At 46.0% G+C, this 20,376-nt stretch overlaps 1 protein-coding gene across 1 annotated transcript in view; it reads left to right on the top strand.

Moving 5' to 3' along the window:
* The window catches only part of CACNA2D3 (calcium voltage-gated channel auxiliary subunit alpha2delta 3), an 860,086-nt gene that overhangs the window by 777,381 nt on the left and 62,329 nt on the right, over positions 1-20,376 (top strand). The window contains exons 30-32 of the mRNA XM_078442942.2: positions 2,287-2,349; positions 5,495-5,565; positions 18,992-19,067. Coding sequence (XP_078299068.1) covers positions 2,287-2,349; positions 5,495-5,565; positions 18,992-19,067 — 210 coding nt within the window. The remainder of the gene's footprint in view (positions 1-2,286; positions 2,350-5,494; positions 5,566-18,991; positions 19,068-20,376) is intronic.

Genomic DNA, 20,376 nt, shown 5'->3' on the forward strand with positions numbered 1-20,376 from the left:
TCTGCCACCAAGTTCCTGTCATGGAATCCTAACTTAAGGGGGAGCTGGGGCGGGGAGGGGGGGGGGGAGAAATGAATGAAAAAAAATGTTAAATGGAAACATAGCCCAAGAAGTAAATGCCAATTTGTACTTGGTGTAGAAGAAACAAGTGTCATACCTCAGTCCTTACCCAGGAGCCCACCCACTATGTTGGAGCAAAATCTGAGGCACCTGTGAGGAAAGTGGAAGCTGAAGCATATAATCCTCCAGGAGCCTTGGCTGGCCCTCTTGTTCCTCTTTCAATTATTTCTGGTAGGATGTAGACTAATGTGACCCACATGACTGGATCAGTAGTGCATGTGTAGACTATAGGCTAGCAGAGCTCTGGGAGATTGCTCTGGGATAGTCTAACCTGCCAGTGTCTTCCCGTGTGATTGGAGCTACCGCCAGCATCACTTTCATGGACTTCATGGAAGCATCCTTCTTTCTCAAGATTTTCAGTTGACTTTTATATCTATTGGCCTTGTACCTGCTTTGTACTATCCATTATTTACAACATTAGACGGAGAGGTAGTCACCCTGTAATAGCAAGAGTACTCATTGGCTAGGCATGTTTGAGTGGAAACTAATTTTATAATTAGGGGTGGAGGTGGGTATGATGACTTTGATTCTCTATGAACTGGGAGGATTTAGTCAATACCCACACGTGGAGGCCAATTCTGTTCTTGTATATTTATTAATGGAATGGAGGTTAGCCTCCCTTTGCTTCAGTAAAGGATCATGACATTCAAATAAACAAAGATATGGATTTGTCTAACATGACCCAGGGGAGCCTGGCTTAAAACTCATAGGAGTACTAGTGTAATCTACAGCATTGCTGTCCAAGAGAACTTTCTACAGTGATGGAAATGTCCACAGGTATAATCACCAGCCAAGGTAGTGCAAAGCACTTGAAATGTGACTAATGCACCCAAAGAACTAGATATTTAATTTTATTGAGTTTTAATTCACAAAAAAAATAAATTTAAATCTGCATATAGCTAATGGCTGCCATGTTGGATGGCGCAGCTCTATGGGATTGCTTTCATAATGCCATCTTCAAAAGATGGAGAAGGTTTGTCAAGATTCCCACCCAACAGGGCCCAAGTAGTATCCATACAGCTAAAGAGCTTCTTCAAATAGCAAGAGTGGAACCTGGTTACCCAAGTCATTCATTCAACCTTCTTTGGACAACCGAGAAAAACCCGATTACTCACCAAAGCAGCCAACTCTTTTATAAAAGGTGCCAGCATGGCTTTTAAGTTTCTGCTGATTCCCCACCACGACCTAGTAATAAAGGATGAAACTTTCGGACCAACTCATTGCTGGACTTTTGTGCCTGCCTGAAAACAACTCCACAGATAGGCAAATGTCCCAGAAAACACCAGCCCTGTGGTGGCCCGGAGCAAGGGGGAGTTTAGCTCAGGGTAAAGATATGTTACAAATTAAATGTTGCAGTCGGTATGTAAAGCTGCAATAAATAGAAACTGAGTTACATCAAGGATGGAATTAAACCTTAAGTTTAAACCCCACAGCACTGTAATTAAAACTTAGCCTGTAGCAAATCATTCACTTGAGATTAAAGTACTGTGGGGGAAGCAGAGGTTTGGGTTTACCTTGCTGTCTACAATTCATAAGTCTGAGCTACCAAAAGCTAACAGCCCTGCCCCCAAATCCAGCTCCCAATTAAAAACACAGTTTGAAAACCTTTAGGAGGCCTGAGGGGCCCCTTTAACAGAAGTCTGCCCCTTCCCCCCTGCCTAAGTCTATGAACAAATTAAAAAATATTACCTGGTCCCCTGATGGTCTTCTGAGCCGACACAGTGTTTTCATTAATACATCATTAGGGTAATGACATTGTGCTGGCGTTTTGCTTTCAAAACAGCCTGCATTTCAGCCACGACGCATGCAGGCTCGGGGCCTGTGAACACTTTGTTCCTGGGAAATAGTCTTCAGGTCATAGAAAGGGGTGGGGGTGGGGGGTGGGGGAAGGAAGATAAACTGTAATTAATTTTTTAACATGTATTCTTTTTATCCTAATCTGGGATGTTCAAGCCTTGCTTAGTGTTTTGTTTTTGTTTGTCAGTTTTGCAAAGTAAACACTGGGGTTAGCTTAACCATGGCCTCAACTCCTAGAGCCAACAGGCATTTCCAATTTCCCCCCCAAACAACCTACAGTAGGTTTCTCTCAGGTTGGAAGTACGTCATTTTGTGTAAAAGCAGTCGGAGGATCCAAAGTTGAAACTGTGGTATTTTTTTCTTTTCTAGACTGTGAACTGTTACCTCATAGACAATAATGGGTTTATTCTGGTGTCTGAAGACTACACCCAGGTGAGTGAGAAATTTCAACCAACTCAAAGTAAGGAGCTCAGGATGGGCGTAGGTGAGGGGAACAAAGGATGGTGTTAAAACTTTGAGACAATGATCTATATTTAAGAAGTAATAGCAGGAGATTATTAACCCTTATTTCTGTCCCTCTAAAAATATCACAGCCTACTTCTCAGGAGGCCCCAAAGAGTTTTTACCTCCCAGTTGGGGGGTGGGGGTGGGGCAGAGCCCAGGGTCTGCTTTCTCACTCATAAAATGTTCAATTTGTAGAACACTTTGCCTCAAAAGTAGAGGTGCCTTAAAGAGTTTGGACAATTTGAAGGAGGTTTCCTCCTTTTGATATTTAAATACTTTTTCCATATGTATACACCACACACACACACACACACACACACACACACACATTCCAGCATAATTATTCCTTATGACTTTCTTTCTGGTTTTTGCTTTTTAAAAATCAGTTATCTGGGTTCAGGGATTAACTTGGGCTGTCAACACTCAACACTGAGGGAAAAGGATCCAGAAAGAGAGAAGAAATTTTCTTCATTTGACTGAGCTGTACACAGTGTGAGGCAAGGGAAAAGATATGGGAAGACACTCAGCAATGGGGCCAAGAACAGAAATCTCCACTGTGTTTGGAAATCAAAATAAGAGTTCAAAACAATAGCATTGTAATGGAGAAAACAGGTTTCTCTGTCTTTTTTAAAGTTTATTTATTCGTTTTGAGGGGGTGGTGGGTGGGGGGAGAGAATCCCAAGCAGGCTGTATGTGGTCAGTGCACAGAGCCAGACTCGGGGCTCAAACTCACTAACCATGAGATCATGCCCTGAGCCGAAATCAAGAGTCAGATGCTGAACCAGCTGAGCCACCAGCGTGCTCCAGGTTTCTCCTTTAAAACTATGCACAGAAAAACTTGTTCTGCAATTAGAAATTAAATTAGCCTATTCAGAGATGGTAAAACACAGATGTGTTTAGCAGGGTGGCATGATAAAGGAACATTAGAGAAGGAGGTGCGTGGTCTCTGGGACGTGCTCTCTTCCTTCACTAGTTTAGGGGTGGGGGCGCCTCACATTGCCTGCCTGAGCCTCCTGGTGGGCTCTGTAAAAGGATGATTGACAGCCATTTTATAATGAAGTCCCATTTAAATCATTTGAAATTTTTTAGCAGTCAACACTACGATAGGGCTATTAATGCCTAAATAAATTAGTTAATTGTCCTTAAGTTGCTAAGGAGTCTGACCTCAGTGCCTTGTTAATTTATCAGAACTGGCTCTGGGTCACATGTGGAATTGTGCTTGAATTTCCCTTCTTATCCGCGAAAATGTTGTGGGAATCTTAAATGCACCTGTGATGAGAGAAAAGCTACAATGTTAGAAATTAAACTGCCCACAGCCTGTCTCCTCGGATGCTCACCATCACTGGACATTGGACAGTTGGTAAAGATCAGATAGGAGTGAGCCCATGACGTAAAGCCAGTCTGAGAGAGTGCAAGAGCCCAGAGGCCTATGGTAATATGCCTGTTTGGCTGGGAGAAAAAAAACCCAAACTTTCAAGAGTCAGTGGGGCAGGAATCCAAATTAACCACCTTTGAGGAGGAACCCTGTCCTCCCACCAGGATGATGGAGGGCTGAGATAGGAGCCTGGTCCCTGGGGGTTCTCGACCGGCCCACAGTGTGACCCACTCCTACCCAGTCCAGGCCTGCACGTGAGCTCTGCTCCCTGCTGGATCTCTCCCTGGGACAGCCCTGCAGCGTTGCCCAGGGAGCCAGCTGGCCTGCTCTGCCTGACTTTGTTTGATGTTGTCTGGTTTCCTGCACCCCAATTAGGGTGGTTCTTCATCTAACAACCAGTTCCAATGACACTGGCATATTGACACACACAAAATACAAATGTCCTAGCTCCTCACTGCAGCACACACTCATAGACTTTGCAAAAGATTCCGATTGTCCCTGGAATGAAAGAGGCAATGCTCCATATTTAGTCAGTGAAATGTCATTTCCTTCTTCTTCCTCTTCTCTTTCGTGACTTTCTGACAAAGTCTTTCTATGCCTTTCTGCCTGAAAACTCCCAGGAGCATGCTTGAGGTCACTCAGTTGTAATTTGAATCAGGATTTAGCTAATACAAAGCCTATGGAATTTATTAATTCAGGCTCTGACGGTAATGCCCTCCACTCACCCCACACAGAAGTAATAAATCCTTAGAGCACCCACCGTAGACATGGGGGTTCTCTACTGGTCTACACTGGCTCATTCCAGGGTGTTGGCAGAAGAAGGCTGTTGTCCCAAGCTCTTTTCAGCTGTACTGCCTACACCCTCTCCCAGGAGACCTGGAGGACTGTGGCTCCAAGAGCCTGGAGGGATGGGCAAGGACGTTAATTTTTCATCCCACCATTCAGAGTATGCAAATCTCAGCCAACACCAAGAGCTGCTGGTCTGAGGCAAAAACATCAATCAGGTGGTGGGGAAGGGCTGCTACGCCCTAAATGCCCTGGGGACTGGGGACGTAGGGGTGAGCCATTAGAGGTCTGATTAAGCCTCTTCAAGGGGCTGGACCCTGGGCTGCCTGATTTGTCCACATGGTAACTGCCCAGGGACACAATTGAGAGTGCTCTTCAGAAAGTGATTTTGAGAATAGATGCATTCTCAACAGCAGGAGATTTATAGGGCCGATGAAGAGGACGGCTACATTTCCCTAAACAGGTCATCCAGGAATTATAAACAATTCTTTTTATTACTGCTTGGGAAGCCCTCTCATAGCCTGTTTCTTTCTACGAAGTAGGGTTTTAATCACAAGAGACTGAGCGCAGATGAAGGCTTACTGCATCCGGGTGGGGGGGGGGGGGGGGCGGGTGCGCGCGCATGTCTGTGCGCGTGTGCGCGCGCATGCGTGTGCATTTCAGTTCCAGCGCTCCGCATGCGGTTTGCAAAGCCGGCGCTCTTTGCACGTGCTGCGTACGGTGGAACCTTCCCGTCAGCTTTCTAGTCTGCTGCGTAATCCCACCACTTCTACTGATTGTGAGGACATACTCCACTTTAATGTGACAGCGCCTTTTGCTCCAGAACACAGAGCTGCGCCCGTTTCTATTCTCTGGTGTTTGGGCACATTGTTTATCTATACTTCCTCCTGGGTCTTCTTTTCTTCCCCGCAGACTGGAGACTTTTTTGGCGAGGTCGAAGGGGCCGTGATGAACAAACTGTTAACAATGGGCTCCTTTAAAAGGTAAGGATTTTATGGTCCCCTGCGCCCCCTGGAAAAGTTTGCCTAAATAAAATAAAACGAACCAAGGTCAAATAAAGCAAGCCCAGACTTGACCCCTGCCTGGTTTGTACGGGTGTTCATACTTCAGAAGATCTTGCTGAAATTCGATGCCTCTTGCATGAGTGTTAAGAGTCACAGAAACTCAGCTCACAATGGGTTTCCTGTTCACCCAGAATAGGGTTTATTGGAGGCCAATACTGGAGTCAGAGCCTTCGCTGGGACGCAATGATAGCAGTCTCAAGCAAGTGGCTGCAAAGACATAGGAAATGTTTTCCGCTGGCTAAAAAGGAGGACTGTATTTTGTCTCACATTGGCAAACTGGGGAAGGCTGCTAGAAATCTGGAAATGGGGGATACAAAGTGACAGACACCTGCCGATATAATTTTGGAAAATCAAGTGAAAGGTCTCAAAACCTGCCCCCAGATGGAGGGAAGTTAAAATCTGCTGCTAGAAGAAAACCCAGATGGTGCCCAGTTCTACTGGCACCTCGGTCGTGAGCGCTGTCACTGACCCTAAGTGAAGCTTGTGTATGATAGCTTCCGCTTGGCCCCACTCTCTCCTGGGCAGTTTGGCCATGCTTTGGGGGACACCAAAGCCTATGGGAAAAGCCATCTCCCCAAGGAGATCAGGATGTCAGTAATGTCCCCCACCCCACCCCAGAGTCAACAGGAAATGACAGTCTTTGAAGCGGTGCTTTCGTGGGCATATTTGATGCCGTTAAATACATAATAGCAGGCACTACAAGGATGGACCTCAGCTCGCCTGTGAGAACCACTGCTGCTGGTGGGAAAGGCAGGCCCCTAGTCATTACTCCGTGCAGCTGAATGGCCAGGAAGTGTTAGCTCAGGAAATCGGACTTTTGAGCCAGTCAACAAGACCAACTGAGCGCTGTGCTGAAAGCAGGGAATTCAAAAATGATGACCCAATTTTTGAGATTCCATAGCTTGTTTGTGCCAGAAGGAGGGGAAAAAAGAAATGATATAAAAAACTGGCATAACTCCAGCACTTCTGCGCTCTCTGACACTCACTTGCCTGCCCCCAGCCTGCCTGCCGCGGGGTGTTCAATTCCCTTTCTTAAAATTCAAGTGCAGTGTTTTCCTCTTTTGCTACACGTGCTTGAAAACCCTGCTTGGAGCTGGGCTTGGGTTGCTGTGGAGTTTTCCAGCGCTTCTTAAAGCTTCCCAGGGCAGCGTCTGGATTGTCTGCCCTGCAGGGCACCACTGGTTGTTCCTATCTTGACGTGGATGTGTGTGCATTTGTGTCCTGTTAGTTTGCTTTCGACTCGGTGGTGGGGGAAGACAAAAGATGAGAATAATCACACACGTGTTTCTCATTCAAAAGCATATTTTTCAACTTCTTTAACAAAATCTTTTTTTTTTTTTTTTCCTTTTCCCTCTTGGATATTCCTTTCAAAAAGCTTGGTGGGAGAAAGAGAAAGGTTGTAGTAGGATTGTAAATCCCCAGTCTTCTCCTTCATGTGATTGAAGCATGGTTGGCATGAATCTAGAACTTTCTTTTGCTGTGAGAGTAGCTAACATATTTGAGAAAAGGGAAGGAGTAGGGACTTGACACAAGTGTAACAGTATCTGTTGTCCTCTGGGAGTTAGCTGACAGTGATCATGGGCTTCTTTGAAGGGGCCCTCACAGGGGCCACCAGAGCAATGAGAGTTTATGTTTATGTTTTGGAGTCAGATGGATTGGATTCAAATCCAGACTCTGACATTTACTAGCTGCGTGCCTTAGAACTGAGTCAAGTTACCTCTCCAAGCTTTGGTTTCCTTATGTGGAAAATGAAGGTGATAATAATAATTACTTCCATGGGATGCTGTCAGAGTTAATGGGGTAATAATAAGCAGAAGGCCCGTACCCAGTGCCTGGCATATATTAAGGGCTCAGTGATGGCTAGCTGCTGCTGTGATTTGTATCGCTGCGGATCTTTGCTCAGTCTTGGCTTCGCTTTCTGCTTGGCACCAGGTGGTGCTCCTTCTGCATCCACACACCTCACAGAAGGCTTCCCACGCTGCCTGGCGAGGGGGCCTCCAGCGTTGGGGGTGCTGCGGTGCCCCTGCCTTTTACAGCAAGCAGTGTGTCCTCAGAGCATAAGGGTGACAGTCGTTTTGTTCAGGGAAGGCCTGTATTTCAGCAGCACTGAAAAGAGGTAGCCCAAAGTACCTGATGGTGCTCTGGAACAGAAGCTGTGGTCCCCGTGAAAGCGAGCCCCACCCCGGAACACAGGATGCCTGGAGGCTGAATTGCTTTGGGGACGTGATTGAACCCGGGGAAAAGCCCAGGACCCATTCCCTGAATTCACTGACTTCCCATCTTCTCTCCTCTCAGTGTCTTGGACAGTGCCAGGATGGCACAAGGTTTCTTGATTTGATCTGGTTGTATCCAGTCCTAAAACATGAGTTTCACGGACAAGAACCCTACAAACCACCTTCTCCAGAAAGAGCTCACAGAGGAGAACACCATCCCCCTCTGTCACCTTCCCTTTGTCTCTCTCCCCTGGTCCAGATTTGCCGCCTCTCTCTCTAAAGCAAGATGATGCTTGTTTACATGACAGTGGATTCTTGCCTTGATTGTGTATTCACTTATCTGGTGACCGAATGGCCGTTCTACTTAGCAGCATCATCAGAGGGAAAGAATATCCGCTTCTGTGTCTACAGCACCATGGGGATGGGAAGGAAGCCACAGATTTGTGCAAATTACCAACTCAAGGGAGCTTCAAGAAGGTTCCATGGCAGTGTGTGCAGATAATCTAAGAGACAAAATGGTCATTCGTTGTCACTTTAGCTCAGTCTTTGACTTGACTCTGTCTACCCTGGTTACATGTGACATAGTATGATGGGCCAAATAACATACTAATAGCTTCAGCAGTGTGAAAGTAATGGTCACAGTGGCTACCTTCCAGGAGCACCTACCCCACACCAGACCTGAGCTGCACCTGCCAGATCTTACCTCTTGCAGCACTTTCCAGTACTCTGTGGGGCAGGTATAAACAGGACCAGCTGCATAATTTGTAGAGTCCAGTGCAAACTGAAAATCCGGGGTCCCTTGTTCAAAACCTATTAAGAATTTCAAGACTGCCAACAGCAGAATATTCAACGAAGCCTGGGGCCCTTCCAAGTACAGGGTTTTATGCAATGACACAGGCTGTATGCCCATGACGCTGGCCCTGGGTATAAATATACCCATTTTACCGATGGAAATAATGAGGCTTAGAAAGGTTAAGAAGCTGCCCTAAGTCTCTGTGTAACAGAGTTGGATTCAAACAGCCTGCAGTTTGAGCTCAGAATTTTCTAGTGTCTGCCCTTAACCTGGTTCTGTGTAGAGTAGCATTGAGTTGTGCATGGAGCTTCTTCCTGTTCTGTTTGAGAAGTGAAGGGGAGCTTGAGGAAGATGTTGGCTCAGCAGTGTCTTATCAGGGCAAGCAGGACTTTGAGGATGGGAGGCCAGCTGAGTGATAGCATCACCCAGATTTCTTTTAGCTGAAGTTGATAAATCTTTAAACCAAACCATGTTTTCAGGCTTCGTGTATTTTCTCATGAGATCTACCATGTGCCTGGTCAGCTTTTTGCGTTGAAATCCAGACAGAGAACTTCAAATACTTCTTCGTTCTTATCACAGAGAGTAAGTAGACTCCCCGGAATGGTGACTCACGTAGGGTTTCCCAGCGTAGCTATTTTTCTTTTGCACTCACGTTCACAGCCAGTAAGAGCCTTGCATTCCTATTTCTCAAAATCCACACCCCATGGTTCTCTCTCTTGTCATTGGCAGTGATGTCACCCCTCTTCGGATTACTAAGACAACACCTAGTTTCAAAGGATTTTTCTTAGAATTCATGTGTCTCCCCCACTTCTTGTCCCCAGTGATTCAAATTCAATGTCAAATATCCAGGAGAATTGAAAATGTATGTATATATGTTTTATATATAAAATGATATTTTATGTATGTATAGATAGATAGAGTATCCATGGTTCCTGATGGGGCCTCTTTGACACACTGCACTTGAGCTAAGAGGACTCTAGGTTGAGCACCAGAATCGCCGTGTGTGGCCTTGCACAGACTCCCTGTCTCCCAGCCTCGGTTTCTTCCTCACCCAAATATGGACCTTACGGGATTTTGTGAGAATTAGCTAAAACAAAGTATGTGAAATTGCTCGGCAGATTGCAGAGTATTGCGGGCAGGATGTGAGATTAGCTCTTAGATAATAGCTCCAAATGTCTGATCTTTTTCTTTTTTCATTTTCTTCTTTTTTTTAATCATTAAAACTCCCCAGAGCTGGTTACTATGCAACAGTTAACCTCCACAGCACAGCCTTGGGGATGGGCCTATGGGCCTGGACTCAGTCAGCATCCCTGGAGAGCTTTTGCTTTTATTTATTTATTTTTAATGCTTATTTATTTTGAGAGAGAGAGAGAGTGCATTGCGTGTGCGTGTGCCCATGTGCGTGCATGTGCAAATGAACAGGGGAGGGGCAGAGAGAGAGAGGAAGACAGAGAATCCCAAGCAGCCTCCACCCTGTCAGCGCAGAGCCCTGTGCAAGGCTCAGTCCCACAAACCCTGAGATCATGACCTGAGCCGAAATCAAGGGTCAGACATGTAACCAACTGAACCACCTGGGTGCCTGTCTTTCTTTCTTTCTTTCTTTCTTTCTTTCTTTCTTTCTTTCTTTCGAGAGAAAAAGCATTCAAGCAGGGAAGGGGGGCAGAAGGGGCGGGGAGAGAGAGAGAGAGAGAGGAGAGAGAGAGAGAGAGAGAGAGAGAGAGAGAGAGAGAGAGAGAGAGAGAGAATCCCAAGCAGGCTCCAAGCTCAGTGCAGAGCCCCATGTGGGGCTAGATTCCACAACCCTGGGATCATGACCTAAGCTGAGATCAAGAGTCAGCTGCTCAACCCACCCAGGTACCCCTCACTGGAGAGCTATTAAAACACGCCTGTGCTCAGGCTGCATCCCCAAAGATTCATATGAAATTCATCTGGGGATGGAGCCTAGGCACTTATGCTCTTTGAAAGTATCCACGTGCTTCTCATGCATGGCTAGGGTCAAGACATACTAAGTTAAGAGCACCAGGGTACCATTCCAGGTGCTGTCCACTTTGGAGTTGTCTGACATTGGTCAGCATTCACTCACTAACTTTCAGTTTTCTCAGTAGCAAGATAGAACTGAAAGAAGGATGTGTATACCTGCAGGTGGAGGTTAAATGGAGTAATGCGTACTTTTACCAAACTTTATCTTTGTGGTTTCTGCCAAAAGGTCTTCCTTTGTTCTTTGTGTATCGAATTCAGCTTGAGGAAGCAAAGACCAATCGGTCCTGCCTGGCCTTTGGTTTGCAGAGAAACGGACCGCTTGCTAATAATCTGTTTTTGCTTTGGGAGCTACTGATAGGTCCTCTCCATCTTGGCTGTGTGTGTTTTGCTTTATACGGTTTTGTTTGTGTTATGTGCTTGGTGCAACATGCCTGAGCTCTCACCCCTCCACCACCACATTTTCCCTATGGGGCCTGGTGAATGTCTTCCTCACCTCGCCCCACACATTCATTAACATAGTTGGCTTGTGCAGAATTCCCTGTGGTGGCTCCTTCTGCTCTCTAAATTGCCTTTCTAGAAAGGTGACACGTCAGGTAGACTTCAGGACTTGGGACGTTTCTTCTCCTGTCTCTACATGATGGAACCGTACAGGCTCCGTGGCCGGTGACTGCAGCTTTCCCTGTCCTTGGTAATCACGCTGCATTTCAGCCAATGTCCTGGCCTTTCAGTCTAGAGAGTGTGAAAGGAGAAGCCTGTTATGTTTGGATGGCTGCTCTCTCATGCCGACTGCCCTCCCAATGTCTAATACTCAACACTCATGTAATGAATGTAATGGCTTCCCGGCTTCCTGTTGACCTGACCGTTTCCACAGAAGTATGCTTTGTCAGAGGTGGCATTGAAGGGAACAAGAAGACAGATTGGCTTGAACAAGTGTGTTTCGGAGCCAAACTTTCTGGAAGGCAGAGACATGAGAACTCCAGTGCATCACTCTTTAAAATCCTCAAGCTGCCTGCCTGAGCATCCCCAATGACAACAGGAAGAACGCTGCCCTCGTCCTCATCATAATAGCAGCAGGCCTCATTTACTGAATATTAAGTACAGGACGGGCATTATTCCAAGGAGTTTACGTGTATTACCTTAATTAATCCCCATAACAACTCCACGAAGTTACTACTGTCATTATTTCCCTTTGACCATGAAGACCTGCAAGTGGTGGCTGAGCATGTGAGTAACTTGTCCAAGTTCACCCACAGTAGTGAGTGGGGGACATGGAATGTGAACTGTTGTCTCTCAGATTCCAGATGGCAGACCACGTTTACCTAATCCCCACATGTCTTTTCCCCTAGTTGGAGCAGACTGAAGTATTTCTTATGGAAATATTTGTTCACATTTATGCTTATTCTGCTCCAAGAGGTAGTAAAAGAAAGTTTTTCAAACTTAGAGTCCAATATATCAGTTAGGAGTTAGTTCTACTAGAAATAATAGGAAATTCTAGAATAACAAGGGGCTAGAGAACATGGGAGCCTTTTTCTCTTTTTCATGAAGGAAGTCTGAAAATACAAATTTGTTGTCATCACAGACCCATGACCATATCTTTTTTCTCTACCTTCCTCCATTGGCATTTAAACTCAAGGTTACTTCATGGTCCAAGATAGCTGCTTAGCTCCAGCCATCACATCTGCAATCTCTGCTGGCAGAATGAGGATCCAGGGAGGTCCAAAAGGCCAAATAAAATTTCTTGATTAAAATTTATTTTAATAAGGAGTGCCTGGGCGGCTCAGTCAGTTGCAACCAACTCTTGGTTTTGGCTCAGGTCATGACCTCACAGTTTGTGAGTTTGAGCCCCACATCAGGCTCTGTGCTGACAGTGCAGAGTCTGCTTAGGATCCTCTCTCTCTCCTCTTTCTGTCCCTCCTGCTCCCTCTCTCTCCCTCAAAATAAATGAATAAACTTTAAGAAAAACTTACTTTAAGAAGTAAATCTTATTTATTAAAGTAAAATAAAGTTTATTTATTAAAGTATTTTATCCCAGGGGCACCTGGGTGGCTCTGTCGGTTCAGCATCTGACTTCGGCCGAGGTCATGATCTCACAGTCCGTGAGTTCGAGCCCCGTGTCGGGCTCTTTGCTGACAGCTCAGAGCCTGGAGCCCATTTCGGATTCTGTGTCTCCCTCTCTCTCTGCCCCTCTCCTGGTCACACTCTGTCTCTCTCAAAAATAAATAAACATTTAAAAAGTTTCAAAAAAATAAAGTATTTTGTCCCATACAATACTCCCACTCCACACAGCCTCACCTAGCTACAAAGGAACCTAGGAAATGTACATAGCAAAAACTCAGGGCTCTGCTTGGCAAAACAGGAGAATGGACATTGGGAGACTCTAATAGTCTCAGCCACATCCAGCGTGCCTGGTTCCTTCAGCCCACATAACACCCTCTAAATACTGAATCTGGTTTCCGGTGATATCCACTTGGAAAATCTTCCCAAGGTGAGGCTTTGTTTACAACTCCCCAATTTCTCCCCACACCTCACATGCCCAGTGCAGTCCTAAACACAAATGGTCGTAGCTACCAACTGATTCATCTGTCCATGATGCCTGACCCCGAGAGATACAAGCAGCAACACTCAATAACACCCGTGGCGTTTGACCAATGGCAATAATGGCACCAGGAACACCGACTCCCCGAGGTCCTGCCATGCTGCGTGCAGCACAGGAATTGTTGTGGTGCAGTGCTGTGAAATGTGGACGTGAATTCATGAACTTGGCAGAGCCCAAGGAAGCCCCCCCCCCCCCCCAGCATCTAAGTTTCTTGCCGCAAATGGGTTTTGCTTCAACTCATTCCCCAAGCAGAATTCAGCTGTTTCCTTCTATTTCTTAAACAAAGAGGCCAAAGAAATTTAATCTTTTCTATGTGGCATTCATCGAGATTCCGTTTTCCCCTTCAGTTGAGCTAATTCTCATGGAAGGGGCAGGTGAATGGACAAACCAGTTGCCAGTTACGTGCTCTTACCACCGTGCCTACCCATTATCCTTTGCCTCAGGACTGAAGCGGTTCCTCCATTTAGTAGAGCTGTGATAACTTCGGAGCAGTGATTGCACCTTCTGAGCCTGTTCCCTCTCCTATAAAATGTAACCATGCCCCTGACACAAGAGGTAATGCCTCCATGCTGCAGAAAGTAATTGATTATTTCTTATTGTTACTGCTTTTATTACCTAGGTGAGATGCTGGCACGACCACTCTCTGAAACTTTGCTTCGTTTTGTGTTATCAGCACCTGTTGATGAAAAGCCTTTGGTGCTGGCAGATCGCCTGCTTAATCTATCGGATGAAGGAGGCTCGCTTCTCAGGGTTCTGCCCTGGACTCTGGTGGCCCCAGCGTCCTGTGGGCTGGGCTCCTGGCCGGTGTGGCCACGTGGCGCTTATTCTCTGCTAATGACGGGTGCTCATTAACTCGATGTGTCAGTGATTTCCAGCCAGGGGCTCAAAAGCAGTAGGGCCAGGGTCATGTAGGTTCCGCGCCTCTGCTGTGTTCCGTGTGCTGGGCTGACTTTGGGGAGCAGTGCAGTCTCTGTAGGAAGTTGCTGTGGGAAGACACGTCCACCAGTGTGAAAAGGAGGGGAGGGACAGCACGTTTTGAACCTTCTGTTAACACTCAGATCGACAGATTGAGCTTTCCACTCTCTTGGTTTTCTGAGATGTAAGAACGAGTAAGGCTTCCCATGGTGACAGTGGCCTTGTTAAGCATTTTCTGGGTCTCTGCTCCGTGCCCTATCACTTGCAAGTTGGAAGCTGCCCGAGACCACCTTTTATAGTTCAACAAAGAATATATATTTTTACATGTTGCCCTAGCAAGTCACTCACTTTGCTTCGTACACTTTTAGATTCAAAATTGTGTAAATACAGTGAGTGTCTATGTCGAATGCCTCCCTGTCCTGTTTTTAGGGCTGTATTTGCAAACATTCAGCTGTTTCAGGATTGGTGTTTAGGCAGATAGTGTAGCCAGAGCTAATCCTATGAGCCATCACAGGTAAAGAACCCGGCCTCATGGGCACACAGTAGGTGTTTAATAAATGCTGGTCCCTACAGTTACTAACAAGTCTAAATTAGCTGTGCTCATGCCTTTGAAATGGAAACTTTTTTTTTTTTTTTTTTTAACGTTTACTCACTTTTTGAGAGACAGAGACAGAGTGTAAGCAGGGCAGGGGCAGAGAGAGAGGGAGACACAGAATCCGAAGCAGGCTCCAGGCTCTGAGCTGTCAGCACAGAGCCCGGTGCAGGGCTCGAACCCATGAACGGTGAGATCATGACCTGAGCTGAAGTCGGACGCTTAACTGACCGAGCCACCTAGGCGCCCCTGAAATGGAAACTTCTAATTCTTAGAAGAAATATTTTTCTTGGTTGTGATCTTTGTCTACTTGGAAAGGAGCAGAATCAGCAAAATAGCTTTCAACAAGTCCCCATGTCACGGGCCTGTCATCCACGGCCCTACAGTGCACAGGGGCACACAGGCTGTCTAGGTTTTCTTTGTATCAGTTTGAGTTTCTTCTTCAGAGACTGCTTCTGCCTTCCGCCGGAGTCTCAGAGAGACCCGTCAGGGGCACAGAGATGCTAATGATAAGCTCCAAGGGCAGCCTGCGTGGGGGTGTCGTGGGGACCAAAGCATGCCATCTGTAATAAGAATAAACTGCGAGCGCAGCACTGCAGCACAGTCTCAGCTGGGCACGATGCTCGGGGCTTATTTTAGAGCCGAATGAAAGCAGGCAATTATCATGTTCTTTAGCTCTAATCAGCCAAACAGGATACAGGTAGCCACAAAATGGAGTTATTTAAAACTAACAAAATCACTTCAAAAAGGGTAATAATCTGGAAGTCTCTCTTTCTGCAACATCTAGTTAAAGCTGTCTAAGCGTGGAGAAGACAGGGAAGGCTTGTTTTGTAACCTCCCCAATGGCACTCGGATCAGGAAAGCTTCCTTGTGAAATGAAAGGCAGGATCTCTGGCCTGGAGGCCGCCCCACGGCAATTGAGTTTGGCCTCACCGAGTAAACCAGAGCCTTTGAAAATGATCCCAGGAGAATCCCGAGCTTCCTGTGAGGGTGGTTACCAAGGGGGCTCTCGCTAACACAGCCAGCTGGTCTGTCCTGGCCCGATGACCCCAGACAGCCCCTCAGCTTGACTTGAAAGTTGATTCTGGACTTTGGTCCTGAGACCTTATCTTGGGCAGCATTTTCTGTGACATTCCAGTGAGACTGGGAGAGGGCACCAGGCTGAATTCTAATCACTGCTTCTGAGCAGAAGGCAGAACGAGGGGACTCAGCCTGACCCCCATCTAATTCTGGCTCTGCCATTTGTTAGGTGTGTGGACTTGGGCACATTACTTAGGCTAGCAGAGACTTGGTTTGGCCCTCTGTGAAATGGGGGTGATTAGAATCTATCTGGTAGGAACGTGCTTCCAAGAGTACCTTGCTCATGGTTGCTAAGTAGAGTTCCGTAGACATCAGCTATTGTTATGATGGTCCTCAGCTGTAAGGCCCACAGACAGAAGTTCCCACATCATCCCTCGATAACCCCAGTACGGCACCAGAAGGTGTCTTATACTGCAGTATGAAGTGTGAGTTTTATGCTGCCTCGTGTGTGCCAATGAGCTAAGAAAATCCGGAGGCCTGCCCATCCTCTAACCCGCTGGGTAAAGCCTGAGTCAATTCCCATTGCATTAAACACCACCCCCATTAATTAATCATGGCAATGAAAACCAGACTAATAAATTATAACAGCAGCTGCAGCCCTGCCTTCTGTTGAATGCTTCTTCTGTACCAGACACTGGGCTGATTGCACTGTGTCTATCATCTCATTTAATTCCACAACCAACCCATAGGGTAGCCATTTTTCTCACCATTTTACAGATGAGACTGAGGCACCGAGAGAGCGAAACAAGATGAAACAACATTGTAATAAGTGACCGAGTTAGGACTTGAACTCAGATGTTGACTTCAAAGCTAATGTTTTAACCATTATGCCACACTGCCAGTCGCTTGAGCCCTTGGGAATAGCATAGCTTTAAGATCCCAAACTCCAAGGGGCCCCTGGGTAGCTCAGTTGGTTAAGTGTCCAGCTTCAGCTCAGGACATGATCTCATGGTTCATGAGTTCAAGCCCCGCATCAGGCTCTGTGCTGACAGCTTGGAGCCTGGAGCCTGTTTCAGATTCTGTGTCTCCCCCTCTGTCTGCGCCAACCCCGCTGACGCTCTCTCTCTCAAAAATAAATAAACATTAAAAAAATTTTTAAAAGGTCCCAAACTCCAACAAAGAACAAAATAAGGCCTTTTGTTGTAAGGATCATAACAAATCTAGCATACTACATAGTATATTTCAGTATATTTCCACATGTCTGATTATTTAAATCTCAGAACATCTTTGTGAGTCATTTTATAAGTGAGAAAATGAGGCCTCAGAAGAAGGTTAGCATCTTGCTCAGATTACACCCTGGATAATGGCACCTGGAAACTAACCTTGCAAACCAAGGCCATGCTGTGTGTCTGTCTACAAGACTCCACACACAGGCACGTTCCACTCAACCCATGCTGCCTCTCACCATGCTCTGGCCCGAGTTCTAGCTGTAGAGACGGAGTTGAGCGGTATGAAAAGGATGAAGCCAATGATAATTCTTGCCAAGTCCTAGAAAGCCCTTTCAGGGACACCTGCAGAAATCCTGCAGATGAGGTGTGGACTGTGGCATAGTGGGGAAGTCAGGGACTGAATGCAATCGTCCATTGTGGTCTGCAGTTGATTCTGTGGCTGGGGCAGCATCAGGGTTGTTTGGGGACTTCCCTGAGCCAGGTGCTTGGCTGGTTCATGGGCTTCATTCCTGTCTCAATAAACACAGTTTCTTCTGGCATCTGCTGTAAAGAAAATAGCCAGAGGACAGTGAGCAAGACTGCAAGAAATGTTTTGATGAGGGAGAGGTTTTGGGGAGATTGCTGGGAGATTGTGTTGACCACTGGTGCCCTCTTGGACTCTGCTACCCAAGACACCTATGTGATGCTGGTCAGGAGCTGGTTTCCATATTGATTTGATCACACATGGCCGGTCTTCTACTTGGTGTCCATAGATGGTTCTTTGTTAATCTATCTGTGTGATGCTTCCAGCTTATTGTCTAGAGGAGGAAGCTTTTTCCTCTTAGTTTGAACTTGACCTCTTCTATCTAGTTGTGATGGCATCTCTTCAAGATTCATGCAATCAGACAATCATTCAGGCATTCACCCTTTTGAAAGTGAATGCCTTCTCTGTGCTGGGTGCTGGGCTAGTGCCCTGCGCCAGCAACAGTCCTGTTGCATGAAACTTCTATTCTAGGGCCCGTCCCCAGCCTAGCGTTAAGTACGCTCCATGGTTAGCATTGTATTATTCTAGAAAGGAATTCCTGCAGGGAGTATCCCTTGCAGCCATTTAGAAGTTCCTGTATTGCAGTGTTAACATGTCACCTGGCAGCTGTTATGTAATTCAGGCTGGACCTTAAGTGTCTCTTTTTTGGGACACCAGAGTAGTGGGAAGGGGAGCTGGTAGGAGGAGAGAAGGCATGTCGCCTGTGGGATAAGGTGTTTGCTCCATCTAGAACCTTTAACTTGCTACCAGAAAGTGCCATTCTCCTTTCTTTGTAAAGTTATTGATGAGGAATTAAAATATCTGGAACAATTATAGAGTGAAATATCTTGGCAGTTGAGTTAAGGTCATAACTGGGAATGAGAGCTGTCCTTTCATCACCAATTGAAAAAAAACATCCATTTTCTTGTTTCATAAATGGCACTGTTTCCAAAGCAAGCATACAGTCACTGGTATAGTGGTGGCAGTGGAGAGTGGTGGGGATTACAACCAAGGAGCCAACTAGTTTCCAACTAGTTGTCAAAGTGCTTATCTTGGTCCAGGGATATTTCCTAGTGCTTAAGAGAGACAGAGGATCCTGCCAGTTCTGAACTCAAAGTGGTCCTTCCCAGCCTTCCTCAATCCTGGACACATGGCCCAAGTGGGTTCCCTCCAGGGCCCAGAATCCAGTTCAGAACAGCATCGTCCCTCTGGAGTATCCTAGTCCAAGCAGATCAACCTTGTTTAAACCAAAATGACTGTTTCATCTCATCCCTGTCTCCTCCCCTCAACCCCAGTACCTTTACTCCCTTCCTCTTCAAGTTCCAAGTGTGATGTGCCTGTGTCTCCAGTCCTAGACTTTGCATGTTCCTGATTTGTCATCTGTTTCAGGCCTGTATTTATTTGTGTTTGTCACTGCTGCACTTGATGGTGATGTGGTGAGTTCACCGTGCTGGTTCACACACAGCTTCCCATTTAGTGACCCTCCTTTCTGTTCTTTCCTACAGAATTACCCTGTATGACTATCAAGCCATGTGCAGGGCCAACAAGGACAGCAGTGACAGTGCCAGCGGGCTACTGGATGTAAGTACAGTGTGGTCACCCACAAAACAGTGGCACGTTTGTATCTGTCTCTGTGTGCGAGCAGGTCTTTATCTTTGGGGTAATCAAGTTCATCTTTTTGCAAAACCATGAATGTTTTAAAGTGCTTCCTGATTTTACTGGTGAAGAAGAAACACTTCCATTCAAACCCAAACCCACTGATTATATGAATGACAAGCAGGTCTGAAGTCACTGATGAATGAATGCAGCAACCCCCTTTTGATGGCTAGAAAAGAGGAGAAGATTTGTGGATTCTCTCCCATATGAAAGAGAATTTAGTTTGGTTCAGCAGAAATCTTCCCTCGGGTCTGGAAGAGACCTAGGAGGAGCCTGTGGGTAAATTCACATTCTGATCATAGATTCTCTACCCTAATCAGGATGCTGGTGTGCTTCCTTGTCACTTTTGCTGGAGCTGGTTCCATCAGTGGTGTCACAGTTGAGAACCAATCAATATAGCTGTTGTATCACTAGAAGCAGGCTTTCACACTGCCAGAAATTAACCGTTATAATTTGCTCCCAGTTAGAAAATATAATTTACGATGTACAAGCAATGTAAATTTGGCCACCCATCACCTGAAAACACAGGGGAAAAAAAAAAACAACAGTTACAGGATACTTCAATATAACCCGACCTATGTGTATAAATAGAAGCTTCACATGTTATCATTTTGTAAATTCCAAAAGTTAACCTAAAATCTGGTTTGAAACACAAAATTTATGAGCCATTTTGGTTTTTAGGATATAAACACACACCTTCTCATTTGCAGATGTAAGATCTTGCAAGGGGATTATTTAAAAGCCCAGTATTTAACACAGTTCTCCTACACTGAGGGAGTAAGAAATGATTTGGAGCTGGAAAATTTCTGAGAGGCAACTAGGAACTGAAAGTTGAATGCTTTGAAAAAATACCACTTTTTAGTGAGAATCAACATGTCTTTCCAAATCCAACTTCGCTAGCTTTAGCAGGACTATTTCTAGACCTAAAATGTTCCCAAGATATGTTTTCATCATTAGGCTTAAAAGCTCAATGGCTTTACCCTTCTGAATGATAATGTGCCATTTAAATTTTTAATCCTGTATTTACATAATCCCTTTGTGTGCCCATACATAGAGCCAGCGTCTGGCACACAATGCTTGAGTGCTCTTCCCCCTGGCCCCTGGGGGAGCTGCCCCCGCCCCCCACCCCTCCCCACCTCCAGAGCCTCCGTAATCCCTCTATTCAGTCCCTCCTCCCAGGGACCCAAGGACTGCAGAAATGTCACTACCCATCCCAGCAGGTACAAAGGCACAG

The sequence above is a fragment of the Panthera onca genome, chromosome A2, assembly GCF_046562875.1.
Source record: "Panthera onca isolate mPanOnc1 chromosome A2, mPanOnc1 haplotype 2, whole genome shotgun sequence".
In the NCBI taxonomy this organism is placed as follows: Eukaryota; Metazoa; Chordata; class Mammalia; order Carnivora; family Felidae; genus Panthera; species Panthera onca.